Source organism: Narcine bancroftii, chromosome 5 (assembly GCF_036971445.1).
Source record: "Narcine bancroftii isolate sNarBan1 chromosome 5, sNarBan1.hap1, whole genome shotgun sequence".
In the NCBI taxonomy this organism is placed as follows: domain Eukaryota; kingdom Metazoa; phylum Chordata; class Chondrichthyes; order Torpediniformes; family Narcinidae; genus Narcine; species Narcine bancroftii.
In genome coordinates this window covers 63746821-63772823 of record NC_091473.1, presented here as the reverse complement: position 1 = coordinate 63772823, position 26003 = coordinate 63746821, and the positions used below count along the sequence as shown (strand labels likewise).

At 48.2% G+C, this 26003-nt stretch overlaps 2 protein-coding genes and 1 long non-coding RNA gene across 9 annotated transcripts in view; 2 read left to right on the top strand and 1 right to left on the bottom strand.

The window, feature by feature from the left end:
• Positions 1–12553, bottom strand: part of mrps14 (mitochondrial ribosomal protein S14) — a 33453-nt gene extending 20900 nt beyond the window's left edge. The window contains exons 1-3 of one of the 3 annotated variants that reach the window (XM_069937624.1): positions 12242–12371; positions 7658–7825; positions 2193–2842 (exon numbers count right to left, since the gene is read on the bottom strand). In XM_069937624.1, coding sequence (XP_069793725.1) covers positions 2660–2842; positions 7658–7825; positions 12242–12301 — 411 coding nt within the window. In that variant the 5' untranslated portion in view covers positions 12302–12371 and the 3' untranslated portion in view covers positions 2193–2659. Of the gene's footprint in view, positions 1–2192; positions 2843–7657; positions 7826–12241 lie in introns of those variants that run through there. The other 2 variants (XM_069937622.1, XM_069937623.1) reach the window with 2 other exon arrangements.
• LOC138763453 (uncharacterized) lies at positions 12249–13149 on the top strand. The gene is made up of 2 exons (XR_011357571.1): positions 12249–12822; positions 13006–13149. It is a non-coding gene; the product is annotated as an uncharacterized lncRNA (long non-coding RNA).
• A 3607-nt stretch (positions 13150–16756) lies between these two features.
• LOC138763449 (ankyrin repeat and SOCS box protein 12-like) overlaps positions 16757–26003 on the top strand; it is a 29999-nt gene continuing 20752 nt past the window's right edge. For 3 of the 5 annotated variants that reach the window (XR_011357570.1, XM_069937614.1, XM_069937610.1), the window contains exon 1: positions 16758–17669. Coding sequence is in view for 4 of the 5 variants with exons in the window: in XM_069937614.1 (XP_069793715.1) it covers positions 16850–17669 (820 nt within the window). In the remaining variant the exon portion in view is untranslated. Of the gene's footprint in view, positions 17670–24510; positions 24620–24786; positions 24888–26003 lie in introns of those variants that run through there. The other 2 variants (XM_069937611.1, XM_069937613.1) reach the window with 2 other exon arrangements.

Below are 26003 nucleotides of genomic sequence, written 5' to 3'. Positions count from 1 at the left end.
CAAACTTTCTCACTGCACTTTGGTGCATGTGACAAAAATGAACAAAATCATTGTGGGATTAATATCCATAACTCTAACCAGCGTAAATCATTTCACATGCACCATAGAACATCAAACAGCAACAGGTCTTCGGCCCTCAACGTCTGCACTGAACATGATGCCCAAATCAAACCAAATTTCTTCTGCCTGCCCATGATCCCTACCCCTCCTTTCCCTGCATATTCGTGGCTGAATCTCAAAACCATATAACAATTACAGCACGGAAACAGGCCCTTCTAGTCTGCACTGATCCAAGTACCCTCCTCTAATCCCACTTACCAGCACTCTGCCCATATCCCTCCATCCCCCTCCCATCCATATACTTATCCAACTTTTTCTTAAATGACAAAATTGACCCTGCCTTCACCACCTTTCCCGGAAGCCCATTCTACACAGTAACCACTCTCTGAGCAAAGAAGTTCCCCCTCATGTTACTCCTACACCTTTGCCCGTCAACTCTCAACCCATGACCTCTTGTATCCATCTCTCCTACTCTCAATAGGAAAAGCCTTTCCACATCAACTCTATCTATCCCTCTCATCTTAAACACCTCGATCAAATCCCCTCTCAGCCTTCTATGTTCCAAGGAATAAAGACTAATTTGCTCCATCTCTCTTTGTATTCCAGATGCTGAAACCCAGGCAACATTTTTGGAAATCTTCTCTGCACTTTCTCTCTATCTTGTTAATATCTTTCCTATAAGTCGGTGACCAGAACTGCACACAGATACACGATCATTGCATCTGCTTCCACCACAACCCCCTGGTAATCAGTTCCTGGCACCCACCACTCTGTTAATAAAAAACTTTCCTCTCACATCTCCTTTAAAATTTTCCTTTTCACATTAAATGCAGATCTTCCAGCACTTGACATTTTTAACCTGGGGGGAAAAAATGATTCTGTCCATCCTCTCATAAATTTATAAACTTTGTCTACAATTTCTCATGGGAGAGAAATGATAGACAAAAGAGACATCAATCAAGCTCTTACACTTGACTGAGGGGTAATGAACATCTCCTAGAATAGTTTTATTGAAATCAATTAAACTTGCTTCAAAGCAACTTAATGGCTTGAACCCAACTTGACCAGGTTTCCTGCTCCCTGTTCCATCTAATGATCCCCTTTGAATGTATTGATGAAGATGTTACGGGTTTCCTGGACACAAGCTCTGTACTCTTGTGCTTAAATTATTCTTTGGATAAATTGTTAAGAGACTTGTTACACTGTATGAATGGAAGAAGAACAAAACCTTAAATTGTTGGGAACCAGGTTAATAATGGGGCCATTTTAGAAAAATAATTTTAGAACTAAAATAAATGACCGCAGACTTTGATTTAACCCAAGCCACAGCATATTTGAATAGCAAGGGCTTGGTTTTATTTTAAATGGACACAAAATAGATGGTGCAAATAGAGAAGCCCAGGAGATGGCCCTACAGGGTAGGAAATGCAGCAACATTCCAGCAAGGTGCTCAGTGGTTAAAGGTCCCACACCAGGCTATGGGCTACTGGAGACTGGCTCATAGGAACAAGATGTCAATAGTGAACAGGGCTCCCAAAAGGCCTTGGCAACTTTCTGATCGCTTTGGGAAAACAGAACTAGGAGGCAGAAAAGAGTGACTCGGTACCCCGGAGTTGGGGTTCACCACCGAAATGGAGGAGAGGCCGTGTGACTTCAGAGATTATGCATAGGCGTTGGTGAGATCTGTGCACACTCGATGTCTGAGGGAAGATGCGCAGCATTAGGCTTAGGCTTTCATCAATCCATGTTATAAAACCAGAGGATGGTGAACAGACTTGTTGTGTTCCTTTGAGCTTTACAGACAATCCACCTTCAAACAAAGATCAAAAAGTAAATATTTGTCTTTGATTCTGGTGATTATTTCCATGCAGAGAAAGATAGGTAGACACAACCCAATCCTTGGGATGTTCAAGGGAGACTTGGAGTGAACGACACAACTTGGCCATACAGAATGATGCAGATGCCAGATATCTCATCAAATGCAAGTCTTAAAAAAAGCTTTGTGCTGCCCACTGCCCACAAGATAGTTTTCTAACGTCAGCAGTACTTTTTGCTCAGACTTTTCAAACACTACAAGCCAGAATGTAAATCTTCCTTTAGTAATTTCAATAACACAAAGCTTTAAACCCAGCTTCATTCACTTTTGCTGTTTATTGATGCACAAAAAATAAACAAGATTGTGGTATCCAGAACAGGAACACTTCCAAAACAGGGAAATTAAGCCCAAATGAAACTCAAGCACTACAGGTAAGAGAGAAGCACTGGGACACCTCGCACAAATAGACACACAGAGTGCTCCCCCTCAGTGAAACAGCTTCCAACACTGATATTTCAGCAAAGAGACTATTCAGGATCATTCTTAGGACCACTTGCCCCTGTCACCAAGTAGGAAGAATATGTGGGGTCTGCTCATATTTAATCAAAGAAATAACAATGTGACACTGCACATCATACAGCCAGTAATTGCTTCAAGTGCTAGAGGTTATCCAGTTCACCTTCTGGTTCCAAAAAAAATCTGGCAGGTGGTAGCTTCAGTGACCACTGCCCAAGTCTCATTGCCGGAGGGTCCTCAAGCTGAAGCCTGTTGAGCCACTGGTGCCTACCACATGGCACGCTGGATCCCAGACATCTGGTTGTGGTCGGCAAGGTGACGGAACATGATGCGGCTGAGCCGCCACCTGCGCTTGACGCCCCGCGGCCGTGAGGTGAGAACGCAGCGGTTGTGGATCCGAACGGGGCAGCTGTCTCTCGGCAAGCCTGCAATCTCCTGGTCAGCAACCTCCTGCAGGAACACACCAGCAAGATGAGTAAACGACCTTATACTGACCACTTACTGCAGCTCAGAGAGGTCACACTGTCCTCAGCTTGAAATCCTGTGTTGGAATCTAACCCCTCCCTCCCCAAGCTTGTACTGCAAAACCCTCTCCAGCACACAATCCTCACTGCTCTTCCTACTTCTGTACCCTGATTCCCTAACAGCGCCAGCCTCAATGTCCCCGACCCTCGCCCCGACCCTCGCCCCGACCCTCGCCCCGACCCTCGCCCCGACCCTCGCCCCGACTCCCCCCGACCCTCGCCCCGACTCCCCCCGACCCGACTCCCCCCGACCCTCGCCCCGACCCTCGCCCCGACCCTCGCCCCGACTCTCCCTGAGTTAAACAAGAAAGTCTGCAGATACTGGCTTCGTGTGCACTACACAAATGTGCTGAGAAACCCAGCAGGTCATGCAGCATACACAGGAAGTTTACGATAACCAATGTTTCGAGCCTGTGTCCTTCCTTAATCTTGGCTTCCACGTCCCCAATCAGATGCTGGTATCCCACTCGGACCAAGCTTTTGATCACTTGCTGGAATATCTTGTGTCAAATTTGCCAGACGACACTCGTGTAAAACATCTTGGCAGGTTTTTGAGAAGTTACGAGGAAAGTTGATGAAGGAAAGGCTGTGAATTTTGTCTACATAAACCTTAAAAGGTCTTTGACAAGGTCCCACATGGGAGGTAAATCAGGAAGGTTCAGTCGCTCAGTATTCATGGTGAGGTAGTAAACTGGATTCAATATCGGCTTTGCAGGAGAAGCCAGAGAGGTAGTGGATGATTGCCTCTCAGACTTGGAGGCCTATCTCTAGTGGTGTGCCTCAGGATCAATGCTGGGTCCATTGTTGTTTGTCATTTATAATCGATGATCTGGATGATAAAGTATTAAAATGGATTAGCAAGTTTGCAGATGACACAAAGATTGAAGGTATAATGGATATCGAGGGAGGCTTTCAAAGCTTGCAAAGGGATCTGGACCAGCTGGAAAAATGGGTTGCAAAATATCAGATGCAATTCCATGCAGAGGTGTTGCATTTTGGAAAAATGGCAGGGCACTGAGGAGTGCAGTAGAACAAAAGGATCTGGGTCTACACATAAATTAGTCCTTGAAAGTGGCATCACAGGTAGATAGGGTCATAAAGAGAGCTTTTGGCACATAGGCCTTCTTAAATGAAATTAATAAGATTAGGAGTTGGGATGTTATGGTAAAGTTGTAGAAGATATTGATGAGGCCATATTTAAAATATTGTATGCAATTTTGGGCAGGAAACTTAGCAATAAGATCAAAACAGTGCTGAGAAGATTTACCAGGATGTTTCCAGAACTTGAGAAACTAACTATAGGGAAAGGTTAAACCAGTTAGGACTTTATTCCTTGGAGTGTAGAAGAATGAAGGGAGATTTGATAGAGGTATACAAAATTATGAGGGGTACACATAGAGCAGCCAAACTCATATGGCCCCCAGCGGGCTGCAGCATATTTGTTTCCTTTTTGCCTCACATAATTTTTTTTATATATGTTGTTGGTAGGAGAGAAGTACAGAAGAAACCAACATTTTACTGCTTCACGGGGAAAAGGGCCCATAAACTTTGAGCAGATTCCTAAGGAGGGGCAGATCCAAAAAAAAGGTTGAAAGAATGGCTGAGATAAGAGTAAATGCTTTTCCCACTGAGGGTAGGTGAGATACAAACCAGAGAACATGGTTAAGGGTGAAAGGAGAAAAGTTTAGTGAGAATGTTAAGGGGAACTTCTTCACACAGAGTGTGGTGGGAGTAGGAAATGAATTGCCAGCTGAAGTGGTAAATGCAGGCTCAATTTTAACAATCAAGAAGCATTTGAACAGGAACATGGATGGGAGCAATATGGAGGACTATGGTCTGGGTGCAGATCAGTGGGACTAGACAGAATAGTTCAGCACAAACTAGAAGGCTGAAGGGCCTGTTTCTGTGCTGTAATGTCCTATGGCATTATGGTTTTCTGTTTGAAGTTGGCAGTTTAAACACAGGTTGAGTTCTGAAAAAAAACTGGAAAATATCAGCTGGGTCTGCTCCCTGTGTGACCACCTGGATCAATCTGCTCATCTTTTCAAGACTTCCTCTATTGCAAGTGGATCCTTCTCCAGGTAGGGAGAGCAGACAGATCCACAACTTTCCAGATGCAGAGTCATAAGGGCCCTTTGGAACTGGAAAAATATGTACCCAGCCTTGTGCTCTACTGATCCTACAGTAAAGATAATACACTAATTTCCTTCCAATTGGCTTTCTGTATCCGTTACGTCAACTTCCAGGTGTAGCCACGACTCTTTTTATGACTTAAATTTTATTGAGTTCTTTAAAAAGTTTCCTCTAACCCTTTGGTCAGTGTCAAAGTTATGTAAATCATGTTACAAAACAAACTTATCCATAAAATAGAAACAAAAAAATGGCAGTAAAATATTTCAATATAATTATCTTGTGTCTATTTAGACCTCTAATAACAGAAAAACTGCCATTCATTAATATGTTTCACCACAACATCCACCGCTATTTCCCTCCCCCCGAAACCATATAACCATAACCATATATGAAACCTCAATATTTGCCCCATTTTTGTGCATCGATGTCCAATTTATCAAACTGTTTGTAAGACGTGCGTTCAAATGCTGCCACTTTCGCCATTTCTCAGGTGCACTGCACTCCTGAAATGATGGTCCCCAAATTCTTCCAACTTCAAAGTCTAATTTGTCTTCTTACTATTATACTTGTCTGAATCCAATTTTGAGAGTATTTATCCCGAAATAACCCAAGTGTGTCTCCCAAGACAAAGAACCTGAGGCAAAAAGGAATTTAAATACTTGAAACTTCATCAATATACTTATGTATCATATTCCAAAATTCTTGAATTCTGGGACAAGACCAAAGCACAAGTATTAAATCCCCTTTATCCACCTCACACCACCAACATTCGGGGGTATTTTTCAACCCTAATCTATATAACCTTGCTGGAGTCCAATAAAAACAGTGCAGAATTTTAGGTACATTCTCAGGTCTCTTGACTTTATTTTGATATTTTTACAGATTTTGTCCCATTCTTCCGACTCAAAAACCACACTCAGGGCAATTTCTCATGCTCTTTAAAGATCCAACAAAAGTTTATCACCTGAGATTTGTGTTTAATAAAATGAGGCTCTGTAACCTTTGCTATATGCAGCCAGTACGGTAGACAGTATCGTAGGAACTTGTGGGGGTTGCTGTGTAGAACTAAAAGTTGAGTGAAGTACATGACGTAGTTGAAAATATCTCCAAAATTGTGACCTGGAGATATCATACTGTTGGATTAGTTGATTAAAAGATTTTAAACTGTCACCATTATAAAGGTTTCCCAGTTTAATTATACCTTTCCCTTGCCATTCCCTCCAGAAAAAAGCAGACTTATCATTACACAAATATACAAATATTTGAGGTTTCATTCAAGTATGAATTACATTTAAATAATCTGGCTAATTGGGTGAGATCTTGCCTCAGGAGGTTACAAACATTGTAATGGAGGGATAGGAGAAACAGCAGAACACTCAAAATGATATCAAGGAGGTACTCTCTCCGGAAGAAGAGACCAATGTGCTAAATGCTTAAGAGTAAAAACATAATAATAGTATATTAACTTTGACAAACCACAGCCCCCTCTTTCAACTGGCAATTGTAATTCATCAGGTTTCAAGCATTTACCATCCCAAAATAAAGCCTTAATTATTTTATCAAATTGCTTAAAATGTTAATGGGATTTGCACTGGTAATAAATGGAATACTATTCATCTTCAAAGCATTTACTTTTCACAACATTGATAAGTACAATGAAGACCATCCATCTCCATCACATGAATCATCCATCATAATGGATCAAAATTTACTTTTACTAAATCCTCAGTTGGTGGGAAAAATACTTAAATAATGTCTACCCTTCTTTGGCCAATGAAACTGGCCTGTATAACCAGGACTCTTAACATCAACAGACTCACCATTTTAAATAATAGTTTTAAAAAAAAAAATCTGACAATGCAATGATCTCATACTTCCATATACATGCCACATCCTGGCCCACTCACTTAACCTGCCTCCATTACCCAAAGTCTTTCTGCATCCTCCTGACAGTCCACCCCCCCACCCCAGTTTTGTTGTCAGCAAACACTGATCGGTTCTGACAATGGGTCTTGAACTTGAAAATTTGAACTCTCTTTAGAGTCAAATTTTTACAGCACAGAAGCAAGCCTTTTGGCTCAACTCATTCATGCTGACCAAGTTGTCTTTCCAAGTTGGTCCACTTCCTACCCACCCCACAGCCTGCGAGAAGCTACCCCCACCCACCCTCCAGCCCGTGGAAGAGGCCACCACCCCCAGCCAAAAAAGAGACATTTCCCATGCTTGGTTATTGTGGACTTTCTAAGAGCAGTGTGGGAGAAGCCTCAATGCCAAGGCAGCGTCATTCACAACATTCTCAGTGCAATAGAGCACAGGCAAAGTCAACTATGCTTCCTGGATCCTATGTGTAGATGGGCAAAAAGAACAACATGGATATGGTGGGGTGAAAGCCCTGTGTCTATGCTGCAAAACTGATTTGATGACAGGATGAAAGTTTTAGTCATGCACTGTTTAATGAATGTCTGAAGTAACTGTCACTCTTATATGGGATCATGTTAAAACATTACTTTGATTCACCTTAATTTGGTTTCCCTAACTTCAGAAACTCAGCAAATGGCACAAGAATTTCTTCATGCATGATATTTATTTCAGTGCACTGTGACCATACCTGCAGTTCTTTCGGTAAGATAGTGTTTTTCCGTATTGCATTGAGTCGCCGTCTCTCATCTGCATACTCGAAAGCCATCTTCCTCCTTTTCACGTCCCGCAGCATTCGCCAATCCACATAGTAATTCCGAACAGGTCCCACATTTTCTCTGGGAACCAATGACAACAGCTACAAAGGAAGAAATACAGGCATTTGTCACTGCAAATTATTCTGCTGCATGGAGCCAAAACAGAAAGAGGAACTTTTATTGAATTTCTAATTATTTGCATTAACATCAGAGCATAGAACATTACTTTGGCCCACAACTATCTAATTTTTTTCCCTCAACCTCACAGCCAGAACCATGTGCCCATCTAAGAGTCTTTTGAATGTCTCCATTGTACCAGGCTCCATCACTAGCCCTGGCAATGCATTCCAGGCACCTACTACTCTCTGAATAAAAAAAACACCTCTCATATCGCTCTTGAACTTTCTTCCATTCACCTTAAACAGACGTGCTCCAGTATTTGCTGTTTACACCCTGGGATAAAGGTGCTGCCCATTCTATCTAACCCCTTCATCAATCTCTCATCCTTCGTCATTCCAAAGAGAAAAGTTCCAAATCTGTCAACCTTGCTTCACAAGACGTTCTCCTCTGCACCCTCTCCAAAACAACTACATCCTTCTGATAATGAGATGAGGAATGAATGCAATGAACCAAACGCAATACTCCAAGTGTGGTTTAATCAGTTTTATGGAGCTGAAACTGGAAGACTGCCATACAAGCCTATCCTCCTCAGATAGTTGAACTTGAAAAGGGAACCTCCACAGAGCAGTGGGAAAGAGTGAAATGGGACTGAAGGTGAACTCTCAGGGGTAAAATCATCTGATTATATACAATGCCAGCAAGCTTGAGAAGATCAATAGATGCTAGAACTGAGCAGATAAGAGATGACAACAAGCACATGAAGGTGTGTGTGTGTGTGTGTGTGTGTGTGTGTGTGTGGGGGGGGGCGTAAAGAGACGCCGGGAGAGGGTGTGGTAGTAAAGAGATGCTGGGGAGGGTGGGTGTAGAGACGCCAGAGGGGGGGTATGGGGGTAAAGAGACGTCGGGGGGGGGGTGTGTGGGGGTAAAGAGACGTCGGGGGGGGGGGGGTGTGTGGGGGTAAAGAGACGTCGGGGGGGGGGGGTGTGTGGGGGTAAAGAGACGCCGGGGGGGTGTGTGGGGGTAAAGAGACGCCGGGGGGATGTGTGGGGGTAAAGAGACGCCGGGGGGATGTGTGGGGGTAAAGAGACGCCGGGGGGATGTGTGGGGGTAAAGAGACGCCGGGGGGATGTGTGGGGGTAAAGAGACGCCGGGGGGATGTGTGGGGGTAAAGAGACGCCGGGGGGATGTGTGGGGGTAAAGAGACGCCGGGGGGATGTGTGGGGGTAAAGAGACGCCGGGGGGATGTGTGGGGGTAAAGAGACGCCGGGGGGATGTGTGGGGGTAAAGAGACGCCGGGGGGATGTGTGGGGGTAAAGAGACGCCGGGGGGATGTGTGGGGGTAAAGAGACGCCGGGGGGATGTGTGGGGGTAAAGAGACGCCGGGGGGATGTGTGGGGGTAAAGAGACGCCGGGGGGATGTGTGGGGGTAAAGAGACGCCGGGGGGATGTGTGGGGGTAAAGAGACGCCGGGGGGATGTGTGGGGGTAAAGAGACGCCGGGGGGATGTGTGGGGGTAAAGAGACGCCGGGGGGATGTGTGGGGGTAAAGAGACGCCGGGGGGATGTGTGGGGGTAAAGAGACGCCGGGGGGATGTGTGGGGGTAAAGAGACGCCGGGGGGATGTGTGGGGGTAAAGAGACGCCGGGGGGATGTGTGGGGGTAAAGAGACGCCGGGGGGATGTGTGGGGGTAAAGAGACGCCGGGGGGATGTGTGGGGGTAAAGAGACGCCGGGGGGATGTGTGGGGGTAAAGAGACGCCGGGGGGATGTGTGGGGGTAAAGAGACGCCGGGGGGATGTGTGGGGGTAAAGAGACGCCGGGGGGATGTGTGGGGGTAAAGAGACGCCGGGGGGATGTGTGGGGGTAAAGAGACGCCGGGGGGATGTGTGGGGGTAAAGAGACGCCGGGGGGATGTGTGGGGGTAAAGAGACGCCGGGGGGATGTGTGGGGGTAAAGAGACGCCGGGGGGATGTGTGGGGGTAAAGAGACGCCGGGGGGATGTGTGGGGGTAAAGAGACGCCGGGGGGATGTGTGGGGGTAAAGAGACGCCGGGGGGATGTGTGGGGGTAAAGAGACGCCGGGGGGATGTGTGGAGGTAAAGAGACGCCGGGGGGATGTGTGGGGGTAAAGAGACGCCGGGGGGATGTGTGGGGGTAAAGAGACGCCGGGGGGATGTGTGGGGGTAATGAGGCGCCGGGGGGGGGGGTGTGTGGGGGTAAAGAGGTGCCGGGGGGGTAATGAGGCACCGGGGGGCTGTGGGGGTAAAGAGACGCCGGGGGGGTAATGAGGCATCGCGGGGGGTGGGGGTAGAGACGCCGGGGGGGTGGGGGTAGAGACGCCGGGGGGGTGGGGGGTAGAGACGCCGGGGGGGTGGGGGTAGAGACGCCGGGGGGGTGGGGGTAGAGACGCCGGGGGGGTGGGGGTAGAGACGCCGGGGGGGTGGGGGTAGAGACGCCGGGGGGGTGGGGGTAGAGACGCCGGGGGGGTGGGGGTAGAGACGCCGGGGGGGTGGGGGTAGAGACGCCGGGGGGGTGGGGGTAGAGACGCCGGGGGGGTGGGGGTAGAGACGCCGGGGGGGTGGGGGTAGAGACGCCGGGGGGGTGGGGGTAGAGACGCCGGGGGGGTGGGGGTAGAGACGCCGGGGGGGTGGGGGTAGAGACGCCGGGGGGGTGGGGGTAGAGACGCCGGGGGGGTGGGGGTAGAGACGCCGGGGGGGTGGGGGTAGAGACGCCGGGGGGGTGGGGGTAGAGACGCCGGGGGGGTGGGGGTAGAGACGCCGGGGGGGTGGGGGTAGAGACGCCGGGGGGGTGGGGGTAGAGACGCCGGGGGGGTGGGGGTAGAGACGCCGGGGGGGTGGGGGTAGAGACGCCGGGGGGGTGGGGGTAGAGACGCCGGGGGGGTGGGGGTAGAGACGCCGGGGGGGTGGGGGTAGAGACGCCGGGGGGGTGGGGGTAGAGACGCCGGGGGGGTGGGGGTAGAGACGCCGGGGGGGTGGGGGTAGAGACGCCGGGGGGGTGGGGGTAGAGACGCCGGGGGGGTGGGGGTAGAGACGCCGGGGGGGTGGGGGTAGAGACGCCGGGGGGGTGGGGGTAGAGACGCCGGGGGGGTGGGGGTAGAGACGCCGGGGGGGTGGGGGTAGAGACGCCGGGGGGGTGGGGGTAGAGACGCCGGGGGGGTGGGGGTAGAGACGCCGGGGGGGTGGGGGTAGAGACGCCGGGGGGGTGGGGGTAGAGACGCCGGGGGGGTGGGGGTAGAGACGCCGGGGGGGTGGGGGTAGAGACGCCGGGGGGGTGGGGGTAGAGACGCCGGGGGGGTGGGGGTAGAGACGCCGGGGGGGTGGGGGTAGAGACGCCGGGGGGGTGGGGGTAGAGACGCCGGGGGGGTGGGGGTAGAGACGCCGGGGGGGTGGGGGTAGAGACGCCGGGGGGGTGGGGGTAGAGACGCCGGGGGGGTGGGGGTAGAGACGCCGGGGGGGTGGGGGTAGAGACGCCGGGGGGGTGGGGGTAGAGACGCCGGGGGGGTGGGGGTAGAGACGCCGGGGGGGTGGGGGTAGAGACGCCGGGGGGGTGGGGGTAGAGACGCCGGGGGGGTGGGGGTAGAGACGCCGGGGGGGTGGGGGTAGAGACGCCGGGGGGGTGGGGGTAGAGACGCCGGGGGGGTGGGGGTAGAGACGCCGGGGGGGTGGGGGTAGAGACGCCGGGGGGGTGGGGGTAGAGACGCCGGGGGGGTGGGGGTAGAGACGCCGGGGGGGTGGGGGTAGAGACGCCGGGGGGGTGGGGGTAGAGACGCCGGGGGGGTGGGGGTAGAGACGCCGGGGGGGTGGGGGTAGAGACGCCGGGGGGGTGGGGGTAGAGACGCCGGGGGGGTGGGGGTAGAGACGCCGGGGGGGTGGGGGTAGAGACGCCGGAGGGGTGGGGGTAGAGACGCCGGAGGGGTGGGGGTAGAGACGCCGGAGGGGTGGGGGTAGAGACGCCGGAGGGGTGGGGGTAGAGACGCCGGAGGGGTGGGGGTAGAGACGCCGGAGGGGTGGGGGTAGAGACGCCGGAGGGGTGGGGGTAGAGACGCCGGAGGGGTGGGGGTAGAGACGCCGGAGGGGTGGGGGTAGAGACGCCGGAGGGGTGGGGGTAGAGACGCCGGAGGGGTGGGGGTAGAGACGCCGGAGGGGTGGGGGTAGAGACGCCGGAGGGGTGGGGTATGGGGGTAAATAGACGCCGGGGGTGGGGTGTGGGGGTAAAGAGACGCCGGAGGGGTGGGGTATGGGGGTAAATAGACGCCGGGGGTGTGTGTGGGGGTAAAGAGACGCCGGGGTAAAGAGGCGCCGGGGGGGGTAAAGAGGCGCCGGGGGGGGTAAAGAGGCGCCGGGGGGGTAAACTCCATCCCCGTGTCCCCGTTCCCTCACCTGTCGCCCTGCTTGACGCAAAAACCGGCCCGTCTGCCCACAGACCAGGGCCAGCGCCATGTCCACGGCACCACGCTCGGGTCAAGAAGCGAAGAACTTCCTCCAAACCGACCAATCAGCTCTTCACTGTTAAACATAAAATCCGGCATTGTATTCGGGGGTCAGTCGGCGGATCGGGCGGTCCCGGAGCCCGGATCTCGGAACCTGGAGTTCGGGTCCCGGTGCGCAGACTTCGCATTCCCTTTGTAGTTCGGGTTCAGTGTCCGAAGGGAGGGAGGATACTGTGAGTTGCATCTACAGCACAAATGAAAGCACAGCCTGCCTTTATCCTTCACAAAGCAAACCTAGCCAGTCCCATCCTTCGCAGACGGTGGCAGGCAGCATCACCCTCTTCTCACTGCTCCCTTCGGGCAGGAGGTGCAGAAACCTGAAGAGCAGCACCTCCAGGTTCAGGAACAGCTTTTCTCAGTCATCAGGCTCTTTCTTGAGCCTCCCCTTGTCACACGAATCGGGGACTGCTCTGACACCACCAAAGGACTACTGCAAGTCGCTTTTTTATATCCTGAGATTACTGTCAATAGGTATTATCTATCTTTTGCATTTATCGTCTCTTTTAATTTAATTCAACTCGTTTACTGTTATCGTTTTTCTTTTCAAGTACCTGTTGAGCTGCAGCAAGTCTGAATTTTGGTGTACAATGTATATCAAAGTTCAAATTTATTGTCAATAATTCACATCCAACCCTGATATTCTTTTTCCTGCAGGTCAGGCAGGATTTCTTCTTATTGGTAACTCTAAACTGTGCTCAAGAAAGAAGATATGTATACAAAAGAGAGAATGTAAACAAATAAAGAAATAGAAACAAACTGACTGCAAGACAGAAAAAAATAAAATTCAGTCATAAATAATGTGTAAGGGAAGAGTCCTTAAATGAGTCTCTGATTGAGTCTGTTATTGAGGAGTCTGATGGTGGAGGGGTAGCAGTTGTTCCTGAATTTGGTGGTGGGGGTCTTGTGGCACCTAAACCTCTTTCCTGATGGCAGCCGTGAGAACAGAGTATGTTGTGGGTGGTGTGGATGCTTGATGATTACTGCTCCTCTCTGCTGGCACCGTTCCATGTAGATTTTATCGATGGTGGGGAGAGTTTTGCATGTGATGTACTGGTTTGTGTCCACTACCTTTTGCGGAGTTTTCCACTCAAAGGTATTGGTGTTCCCATACCTGGCCATGATGCAGCTGGTCAGCGCATTTTCCACCACACATCTGTAGAAGTTTGCCAAGATTTCTGATGTCATACCAAACCTTTGCAAATTCCTGAGGAAGTAGAGGTGCTGACGTGCTTTCATCAAGGAAAGGCCCTCCAAGCTAATGATCCCGATGAATTTAAATTTGCTCACCCTCTCCTAATTTCTGATCCCCCAATGATCACTGGATTGTACACCTCTGGTTTTCCCTTCCTAAAGTCTACAATCAGCTCTTCAGTTTTTGTTGTTCGTGCAGCCAGGTTTTCAATCTTCCTGGTGTATGGTGACTCATCGCCCCTTTTTATACAGCCCATGATCATGGTCTCATCCACAAATTGTAAATGATTGTCATACCTGTCCTGGGTAAACTTGCACCTCTCACTTTGTTCGTTTTAGATTGGTCACAGTGTTTGAGCTACCGAAAGAAAATAGACACACACACCGAGAGCAGTTCAGTTTATACAAATGTTTATTACAAATTCAAAAGCTGATTTCACACTACAATATGCAAGCCCTTCCCAACTATACTTATCAACGCTTGGTCTGGTCCCAACTGCCGAAACGAGGCAACGACCGCACACTTGTGGTAGTTTGTCGGGGCCCCGGTAGCAGCTTCTCCACCTCCCCTGACCTGGACGTTGGCTGGACTCTAGAAGTTCTTCTTCTTGCTGAGAGATGTTGCCACCTCTCGAGAGTCTCAAACTTCAGCAGTGGGTCATGGCTTACCCAAGCACCTATTCCCAGCACAGCAAGAAAGATAAGCGAGCAAGCTAGCATGCTAGGCTTCTATCGAATAACATAATTTTCAGCTTATCACTTTGAATACAATGGTTTATTTTGCATCAGGGCTAGGCTTCTGACAGTCTGTGATCAAAACAAGCAGGAAGATTAAATGTTCTTGGTACACAGATGTCCTTTCGTCAGATAACAGCATCTCTGGCCCCTCGGTGGAATTTAGCTTATGCCTGCTGATTCTAAAACACAAGCAGGTTCTCAGCCTTGCAGAAGCAAAGGCTGCAAAAGTAAGAAACACGGTTAGAATCTTCCATTACAATACCGAATCACATACTCATAGGTGTAAAGTGAGTAGAACAGTTCAAGGGGCTAAGTACGCAGCCCTGTGTTTCTCTAGTGGTGATGGAGATTGTGGAGATGTTCTTACCAATTCTCGCTGATTGGGGTCTGGAGGTGTGGAAATCAGTGGGGTGTTGAGACCCAAGTCTTTGAGTTTTCTAATTAGTTTTGAAGGACTGATGGTGTTGAATGCCAAACTGTAGTCGATAAAGAGTATCCTGATGTTGGCATCTTTTCTGTCCAGGTGTTCAAGGCCTTTGTGAAGAGCCAGAGAGATGGGATCTCTCTGACCTGTTACTATGGTAGGCAACTTGGAACAGATCCATGTCACCATTCAAACAGGAGCTGATATGCTTGAAGAGTTCAAGCCCAAAACATCAGTAATACATCTTTATCTCCTATGGATGCTGCAAGATCATCATTTAGACAGGTTACCACACTCTTTTTGGACAACAATATCATTGAGGCCTGTTTGAAACAGGTGTGGATCACGCCCTGCCATCCAGACCAGATGCTTTTCTTGGATTCGCTCTCCTGAAGACAGCCTGCATGACATCTTCGGATACTGATGGTAGAGGATCATCAGGAGACATGGGGATGCGCAGTTGTTCTTCCTTGTTCTGATGCTCAAATTGGGCATAGGAACCATTGAATTCATCTGGGAGTGAAGCTTTTGTATCTCCTATTGCACCAAACTTGGTTTTGAGGCAGTATGGAAAATAAACCACATGAACTACCATCCATTACTATGTAACAATTTACAAACACTATGTTGCAAAAGTAATAATCCATTATATATTTACTACAGAAGGCCACCGTAATGAATAAAAGGCAGCTGGTGGCTAGATATGATGAAACACGTGGTTCTAAACATGGTTAGATTAATGGGTGGAGAATAATAAAAATAATTGTTGTGAGCTAATGGATGACGTCCTGTTAAAATATGAGGTTATGAATGATTGGGTGCAGAAATGTGATTAAGTCAGGGCTCACTTTCACTTTGGCTTGGCTTCGCGGTCGAAGATTTATGGAGGGGTAAAAGTCCACGTCAGCTGCAGGCTCGACTGTGGCTGACAAGTCCGATGCGGGACAGGCAGATACGGTTGCAGCGGTTGCAGGGGAAAATTGGTTGGTTGGGGTTGGGTGTTGGGTTTTTCCTCCTTTGTCTTTTGTCAGTGAGGTGGGCTCTGCGATCTTCTTCAAAGGAGGTTGCTGCCCGCCGAACTGTGAGGCGCCAAGATGCACGGTTTGAGTCGATATCAGCCCACTGGCGGTGGTCAATGTGGCAGGCACCAAGAGATTTCTTTAGGCAGTCCTTGTACCTCTTCTTTGGTGCACCTCTGTCTCGGCTGTCCACTCCAATCCCCTGTCCTTTATTTCCAGTCCTGACCTCTCTTCACCCATTCCTGCCCCCAAAATTTCTGGTTTCCCATCTGCTCTCCTTCACTCCTTCCACACACCTGACCTCCATATATCCAATGCTGTGTCCTCATTCAATTTTCTGACCTCACCTTGTCCAATCCCTTGTTCCCTTCTCGGATCCTGTCCATTCCCTTCATTGTCCTTCCTCACCTCCTAATTCCTTGTCCCTATATCTTGACAGTAGTGCCTCTTTACTGGGTGAACAAGGGAAAGCACCATTTTTGTGTATTTTGTGTACGCAACAGCAAATGGGACATTAATCTTAATTTAGATGCAGCACGATAATAGGCCCTTCTGGGACCATGCCCCTTGAATACACCAATTAACCAATTAACTTTTAGGAGGGTGGAAGAAAACCGGAACACCTGGAGGAAACCCATGCAGACAAGGGGAAAATGTATAAGTTCCTCACACACAGCACTGGGTTTGAAACCAGGACTGTAATTGTGTTGGGCTAACCACTGACATTGACTGTGCCAACTTAAACCTCAACTTGGATCTTCATTTTGAAAGGACATTTGGACAGGTACATGAATAGAAAAGGTTGAAAGAGAAATGGGCTAAAAGTTAGCAAATAGGACCAGTATGGTAGGCGACTTGGTCAGCATGGATGTGTTGGGCTGAAGGGCCTATTTCCATACCATATAAGTGTGACTGACTATTTGAAATTGGCAGCAGAAGAAATTATCAGTGGTGTTTCTTGTGGTACATGAGCTGACCAATGAAGGGGCACAATACAACACTCTGCTTGCCTGACATCACAATGGGTACTCTGTCACATCACTGACAATGTCAACTTGGCCCCCAATGGAGCAACCAGCAACATCATGAATATCTCTATGTGATCCATGATATAGAACTCAGTGCCATGCTGAAAGCGGAGATCTTGTCCTCGATAAAGATGAGCCTGATGGACGTCAGCAAGATTTTCTCCATGCTGCAGGCTAGAAATCAGGACGAGGATGCAGAGATAAATCACATCACTCAAGCGGTCTCCAGAAATAACTTTGCTCTCCTGGATGAGCTCTTGTCCCAGGAACGTTATAGTCAGTTCATCAATGACCGGAGTGGCTGGGGTATCCCTGGTACCCCCCTCCGCTTAGCGGCCTCAAAGGGTCACCTGAGCTGCGTGGAAGTGCTCTTGAGACATGGTGCTAAGGTAGACAGTTTGGATGTTAAGGCTCAGACCCCTCTGTTCACAGCTGTTAGTGGCAGGCACTTGCATTGCGTCCAAACTCTACTCAGGGCGGGGGCTAATCCGAATGGAAGCATCTACAACAACTGCTCACCTTTACTTACTGCTGCTAGGGAAGGGGATGTGGAAATCTTGAGAGCCTTGTTGGAGCACGGAGCAGAGGTCAATGTGCGCTCCAAGGTACCAGATTGGGCTTCCAATGCTTGTGCCTCCAGTGGCCCCCTCTACCTTGCATCGGTGTACAGGCACTATGAATGCTTCAGGCTACTCCTTCTCTATGGGGCAGATCCTAACTACAACTGTACAGATCAAAGAGTTTTGGCAAGAATCAAACAACCAAAGACAGTTCTGGAGATGTGTCTTAGGTATGGTTGTGGGCCTCAGTATATCCAACTGCTGGTAGACTTTGGGGCAAATCTTTACCTGCCTGGCCACATGCCAGTCAGAAACACACAGCAAAACAAAGCTGCAGAACTCCTGGTCCTCGCCACAGGTAAGAGCCATGCACCTGGATGTTGCTTTGCTGTGTTTTAACACCATTCAAACAGGGTTGTGTGTCACCCTGACTGGCTCTCAGCTTGGGAAGGGGTGTAGAAAAGATTCACAAGAAGGGGGTGGGGATGAATTGCAAGGAGGATAGACTGGAGCTTCGCTCCCTGGAGCATAGGAGATGAGGGAGAAGTTTATTAAATCATGAGGGGTATAAATAAGGTGAACAATCCGAGGGCAGGGAAGTCTCAAACTAGAGGGCATATCTTTAAGATGAGAGAAGAAAGATTTAGGAGACCTGAGGGGCACCCTTTTTGTACAAAAGGGATTTGATATGTGGAATGAGCTGGTTGAGGTATAATTGCAACATTTAAAAGACATTTAGACAGGATAGTAAAGGTTTGGAAGGATATAGGCCAAAGGCAGACAAATGGAACTAGCTAGGGTAGACAAATTAAACAAGATGGGCTGAAGGGCCTGTTTCCATGCTGTAAAACTCTATGATGCCTCACTATATGCTTTAAAAAAAATGGCAGCACTGCCTGAGCTGTTATAATTGCAGCACTGCTACTGATGCAGACCCGGGAGATAGAGATACAGAGCTGCTCAACAGGATCCTATTGACCAGTCCTGATGCAAACAACTCTGTACAGGCTTTAACATCCTACAATTGCAGAGGTCTGTGTCCATCTGGTGGGCAGCATACCTTGAGGAGAAGCAGACTCTGGGGGAGCAGCGGACCAGCGCGTGACACCAGAAACAGGGAGAACAGCCCCCATTGAGAAGGAGAAGCAGGAGGATGGTGGCCACGGCAGCAGATCAGTGAGGGGATCAGCAACCGAAGGACAAACACAGGCTGCAGGCTGTTGGCAACTTGCAGTCGAAGGATTCACACCAGGCTACGGGGTGCTGGAGACTGGGTCATGGGAGCCAGGTATTGGAATCAGGATTTGAGAGGATGCTGAGAGCAAGAAGGGCCTTGGATGCTGAAGCCTTCCTGATCATATTGGAGGTTTGGATCTGGAGCTCAGGTTGCTGACGGTTTGAACTAGAATCTATACGGCTGCAGAATCTGCAGGAGCACTGCAGGCGAATCCGTGGACACTCAGTGTATCTAAAGGGAGTCTCTTTGCTTCTGTTTCTCCTTTTATTAGGGGTGCTGGAAACCCATTGGCGACAAAAGTTGATACCATTGTATATTACATTTTTAATGTATTATTAAGTGACAATATAAGCAACATTTTAAAAGTTACACAAAGATTTTGCTGTTCAAGAGCAATCATGATGGGGTTTTCCTGTGAAACTATAATCTACATCAGTTTCAGCACAAGTTAGTCCATTGCAAGTTCTATTGCTGGCACTTGGCTTTGTAGCTTTGACCTCGGCATCCAAACCTGAAAGGGACATGCCACAACAGAAGCAGCACACTTCCAGCTGCTGGAATGTGCTGACACTTTAAAAATGGATGCTTTAATGAAGGTAATAGAGTGGGAGAGTGCCCAACCAATCAGCAAGATCTGAATAGGCTATTGTTTAATTTTAAAAAAAATTGCAGTATGGTGCCTTGCACAGGGATTTGGGAATGGTTGTGAATAAATTGCAAAAAATTAGTTTGCAGATGCAGGGGGTAATCAAGAAGGTAAATAGAATATTGGCATTCATTGCTAGAGGGATTGAATTTAAGGGCAGGGACGATACACTGCTACTGGTAAGGCTGCACCTGGAGTACTTTTTGTAGTTCTGGTGTCATTACTTGAGGAAGGATATACTGACTTTGAAGGTGATGCAGAGTCGGTTCACCAGGTTGATTCCAGAGATGAGGGGTTTAACTATGAGGAGAGATTGTGCAGCCTGGGACTACAGTTAGTGGATCTTAGAAGGATGACATGGGGCCTTCTAGCAATATAACATTATGAAAAGAATTGATAAGAGAGAAACAAGTGACTTCGACTGGCAGGTGAGACTTTAATTCAAAATTCAAGTAGTAGATTTAAGACAGAGATGAGAAATTTTGTGACACATCAGATTCAGATTTCAGATCTTTTCAGATTTCAGATTTGTTGTCAGAGTACACACATAACATCAACCCTGAGATTCTTTATCCTGAAGGTGATGCAGAATTACCACTTACTGGCAGTGCAAAAAAAAATAGACTCAATGCACACATAAATAAATAAGAAAATATTAAAAAACTGATTGTGCAGTACAGAGATGGAAAAAAATTAAAGTACAAAAGTAAGAGTCCTTAAATGCAATAAGTCCCAGATTGAGTTTGGTGTTGATGGTGGAGGGGTACCAGCGGTTCCTGAACCTGGTGATGTGAGTCTTGTGGCACCTACACCTTTTTGCTGATGGTAGCAGTGAGAACAGAGCATGTTCTGGGTGGTGTGGATCCTTGATCATTGCTGCTCCGAGGGCAGCATTTCCTGTAGATATTTCCCATAGATGGGATGGGTTTTGCCTGTGACATCCTGGGCTGTGTCCACTACCTTTTACAGGGCTTTAAGCTCAGGGGTATTGGTTTCCCCATACCAGACAGTGATCCAGCCACCCAGTACACTTTCTAGGAATTCAGGTCAGCACCACATATCTAGAAATTTGACAGTGTTTCCAATGTCATACCAAAACTCTGCAAACTCCTGAGGTGCCTTCTTTATGATGCCATTTGTGTGCTGGGTCTCGGAAAGATCCTCACACATGTTCGTGACAATAAATTCTGATTCTCAGGAGGAACTGCTTCTTGCAGAGACTTGTGAATCTGCAGAATTCTCTGCATAGGGAAGCAGTAGAGGCTGCCTTGTTAAATGTATTTAAGACAGATGGATTGATTTTTGAAGAACAGAGGAATAACGGATAATGGGGAACAGGTGGAGCTAAATTTACGGCCAGATCAGCCATGATCTTATTGAATGGAGAAACAGGCTTGATGAGCCAGATAGATAACACCTGCTCCTGTTTCTGATGTTTTATGAACAGATTGATCATAATAGCATGTTCTTTATGCAAGTGATCACAAATATCCTCTCTAGAAATAGTTGAAACTTGGCCTCTTTTCATCACAGCTGTGAGAGGAATCTTTAGGCAATGGAAGTTTATAATAGTTTAATATTAAGTTGGAGGAGGGAGCTATGAAATCCAGAGGTGCATATTTCCCAGATCTCCCAATTGATCAAGAAGGCTGGTTACCCAGGGGTTTGATGGACAATCACCTCCACTGGAAGATATCAGGGTTCTGGTCACAGGGCAGGAGGTGGAGTTGCTCTGGTCAACCAGAAGGATCTTATTTTGTTGAGAACAAGTAGTGGCTGGAAGGAATCAGTCACAGGAAGGAGAGGGTGGGGTTTAATCATAGTCAGGGAATAATAAAAATCTGGAGCTTCCTCTCAAAAAATAATGGGGGCAGAAGTTCATTGTCACATTGCCATCTGGTACAGTGAGAAGGATTCACTTCACAAGCAGTCCTCAAGTCAGTTCGAATGTGCATACAGTAGGACAAAGTAGAAGAGCAAGAGCACCACTGTGTGGTGATACAATGAAAGATTAATTAGCACCAAGCAAGGGCAGCAAGACAGCACTGTTGTGAGGTTCATTCAGGAGCCTGATGGCTATGGGGAAGAATCTTTCTTTAGGCCTGTTAATGTTAAAAACTTTTAACACTTTTGAGTCTTCTCCCTAATAGGGGGAGGGTGAAGAGAGAGTGAGATGGGTCCTTCAGGATGTTAGCTGCCGTTCCCAGGCAGTGTTACATGTTGATAGAATCCATTGAGGGGAGAGAAGTTTGCATGATGTTCTGAGCTGCATTCACCAGCTTCTGCATCTTCTTCTGGTCTTGAGCTAAGCAGTTCCCGATCCACACAGTGATGCATTTAATGGTGTAATTAAAATTTCAAAACTACGATTGTTTAACCTTTTGCTGTGTGAGATCTTATGAAGAGTCATGGAACCAAGATAGTTGACTAAATTGGCCATTTATATGGTGGAACAGGTTTGAGAGTCTTAACGGCCTCCAACTCAGTAAAATAAATAGGGTGAAACAACTGACCATAGCACGACTACCTCAAGTATGTCTATAGCACATCTGAACACTCAGCTACAGTGTGAATAGGAATCATCATTATCAAAGACGCTGGAAAAATTTTAAATTTTTAAAAAATAAACTTCATTCACAACAAAAATGTTTATATAAACAGCTCAAGGCCTTTTCACATTCATAATCTCATTTTCGTTTGTACATTCTGCTGTTGTACATTGCGGCTATTCATAGCACCATTGCCTCCCAAGATTACTTCCCCCTTCTATTGATTGAGGGGTTTCCCCTCTGATCTCAATGCCTGATAGCAGAAGGACTTAAGGCTGTGGTCCTGCCCAAGAGCACCCTCGTGTTGGCTGTGCAAAACCTCAGTGCATTCCTCAGCTCATACTCCTGTAGCCTGGAATGTGTCAGTCTGCATTATTCCCTCAACAACATCTCAGTATGCTGGAAGACCAATGTTTCGGGCAGGCCAAAGAGCATCTTTCACTGAGTTGATGATCTTCCAGCACCTCTGTCTCTGCATGCATCCCTGGGAAAAGTGGTAAATCAGAGAGTCCTCTGTCTCACTGCTGCTGGGGATAAACCATGACAAAAACCCTTGCATCCTTCTCCACAGACTCTTAGCAAATCTGAATTCTGCAGAGAGGTGGGCAACTGTCACTTTCCCATCCCAGTCAGCTCAAGGGAAAAGTGAGTTTGGGATGATATTCCAATTGTACAGGAATTATCTAACTGGGAGGGCTCCTCTCACTGCCAACTGGGCAAGTTCTGATGCTTGTTTGTGAGCAGTGGCGTTGAGGCATTCCACCAGATGACCTGTTCAGGGAACCATTCCACAGTATCCATTGAGTCCTTGTCCCTTGGTGACTGGAGGACATTCTGCACTGAGGATGAGATCAGATACTATTCATTACCATAAAATAAAACAGAAATGTAATACAGTAAAACCCCTGGTATCCGGCACCTATGAAGATTGTTAGATGCCAAATAAGTGAGTTTTCTGGTGGCTTGATATGTACTTTTACAATGCCTAACTAATTCACTTGCATTAAGAATAAGCAGTTTAAAAGACAAAAATATGATACTGTACTTGCTGAACAAACTTCACTTGCATGAATATATAAACCATAAAGCATTTTACTTTATTTTCAGTCACATTATTTGAAAACATTTAACCATTGCTGTATCTGCAGGTTCCTTTCCCTCCACTGAACCACCCAAAAGACAAACAATAACATTAAACATTACAGCTCTTACAGGCCCTTTGGCCCTCCATGTAATGCCAAACCATATAAAAGTGCTAAACCTTCCATACCCTATAACCTTCTACTTTCCTTTCGTCCATGTGCCTATCTAATAATCTTTTTAAAGGCCCCTAATGTTTCAGCCTCTACCATCACTCCTGGCAAGGCATTCCAGGCCTCAACAATTCTGCGTAAAAAAAACTACCCCTGATGTTTCCCTTATACTTCCCTCCCTTAATCTTATACACATGCCCTCTAGTGTTTGTTATTCCCACCGTAGGAAACAGGTATTGTCCAACCTATCTATGCCTCTCATAATTTTGTAGACCTTGATCAAATCCCCTCTCATCCATCTACACTCCAAAGAGAAAAGTCCCAGCTTTGCCAACCTTGTCTCATAAGACATGCCTTCCAATCCAGGCAACATCCTGGTAAATCTCCTCTGCATCCTTTACATAGCGTCCACATCCTTCCTAAAATGAGATGACCAGAACTGGGCACAATACTCCAAATGTGTCTCACCAGAGACTTATAAAGCTGCAACATGACTTCTCTAATCTTATACTCAATCCCCTGTTAATGAAGCCCAGAATCCCATAGGCTTTCTTAACTATCCTATCAACCTGAGCAACTTCCTTGAGGGATGTATGGACACGAAGCACAGATTCAGCCTGTCCGTTGGTCTCGTGATCCTCTGTGACTTCCGAGGCACTGGGCAAGGCCCCTGTTATTCCTGTGTTGAGCTGGCAGGACTGTGTACTTGTGTGGGTGGAATTTTGCTGCCTGTTGGGGCGGGCTCCTTGCTGGCGAGGTCTCTGTGGAATTGACTGCCACTGGTGCTTGACTGGTGACTGGAGCTGGAGAGTGGGTGGGGGGTTGTACGGTTATCTGAGGGGGCAGGAATACATCAAAACTCTGGGACATGGATGGGCGCTGTGTCGATTGACCATCTGGTTCTTCTGGGGTCACCTGATCAGTATTAGTATACCCTGCCCGGACCAGGTCTCGTACTGACACCATGTCCTCCCTCCCGCCCTGGTAATGCACAGATGCACTCTTTCCACCAAGGGATCTGTCTTGTGGGGTCTAATATATCTGTGAAGAAGTACTGGCCCCAGTGTCATCAGCCAAAATGGCATAGTGGTTCTGAATGCCAACCTCCTGGGAAAAGAAAAGTGTCTTTCATGGGGGTGGGATTCATAGCTGTGCACAGCAGGGACCTGGTAGCATGCAGCATGTCCGGTAGTACCACTTGCCACTGGGAGATAGACATCCCTTTTGATGTGAGGGCCAACAGGATTGCTCTCCAGATTGTACCGTTCCTACTCTCCACTTGCCCATTCTTTGTGGCTAATAGTAGTGGCTTTTTGGTTTATGGCTAGTAGTTCTGCTCGTGGCTATCCCTGCCGCCTATAGCTACTGTTGCAGCTCCTGACTCATGAAGGAGGAACCTCTGTCACTGTACATGTAGCTGGGATATCCAAACATAGTGAATCTATTCACAGTCTGGCTGTAGTCTATTACCATCTGGTTCTTCTCGCTCTGTAATCGGAATTCTACCCATACAGGTACACAGTCCTGCAAGGAACAACAAGGGCCTCGCCCAGTGCCTCAGAAGTCACAGAGGATCACGAGACCACTGGACAGGCTGAACCTGTCATGGACACTATGAATGATGTATATATGTAATAAATTACAGTATGTGCTCCATGTCGCCACATCACCCCTCCGTGTTTTATCTCAAAGAAGGGGTGAATGTGGTGAAAGGCATTTGCATAGATGTATGGTCTGGTCAGTCTGAACCATCCTGATCTTCCTTAACTCCTCCCTTGGCTCCTCCGCAGATTTCCCAATAAAGGCTGGCGTGCTCCGATTTTCCCCCTCTTGCTCGCACATGACTGGGACCAGAGGTGAAGTTAGCGATCGCTGATCCAAAGCCAGAAGTGACGTAGGCGATTGTCATCTTGGTGACCGCTCCCCCAAGATGGCGACCCGTCCCTCGGATTGCATGTAGCACTTCTGATAGTGAGCTGCCCCTGGCACACCTTTCTTTTTGCAATTTGAGCACACTGCATTCCTGGTCGGGCAGGACTTCCGGAGGTGCATGGCCAGCCCACAGAACCCACACTTGCCAGTCCCAGACGCCACTGCCGGCAGTGCCATATCCCAACAACATGGCAGTGCCCTCGTTCCCCATGTGGATGCCAGACCACCTCATAGCTTTGCACCACAGTTTCCATCGCCTCCCCCAAGTCTAGTACTTCTTGCAACATGCAGTTACCTTTTTCCAGGAACCTTTGACGGACCTGGGTCGATAACGTATTTGTCAGCAGTCCATCCCAGATCAGCTCATCGGAATACTCAGAGGCACTCATCCTGGTACAGCCACAGGCTCTGACCAGCTCTCTCATCGCCTATGCGAATTGTGCGAAGAGCTCCCCAGGGGCTTGACGCTGAGTCATTAATTTGTACCTCATGAACATTGGGTTTGTTGGGGTCCCGTACTGCTTCTACAGCAGGGCCATCACCTCATCTTATGTTTGGCGGTCTATAATTATTCGAAACGCCCGATCACCCACGGATGTACGAACAGGAGATCATACATATCTTCAGCATCACTTAGGTTGTTGCGGCGCATGAACGTCTGCATCCCTTGCAGCCATCTCTCGAAGGTAACGTCTGCGTAGGGTTCCCTGGGTTCAACTGTGAGCGTAGTCGGCCAGCAAACTTCTCCTATTACCTGCTGTAGAGTTGATGTAGACCTCAGCGCTGCTTCCTTTACTGCACCATGTGGCAGGTTCAACTCCACCGTCTGTGGGCTGGATGACCAGGCATCTTCCCAATCACTGCTGCCTTATCTTTTATGCTGAGTTTCCATGGCATTTGTTTTGGTAATTAAATAGTGGAGCACACAATAATCATGTTGACATGATGAAGTGATTAAATGGCTTTAATTACCAAAAACCTGAACATTATTGATACACTACTTGGCCAGGTTCCAGGTACAGGAACAAGAGGGGGCAAGCCAGGCACACCAGCCTTTATTGGGAAATCTGGGGAG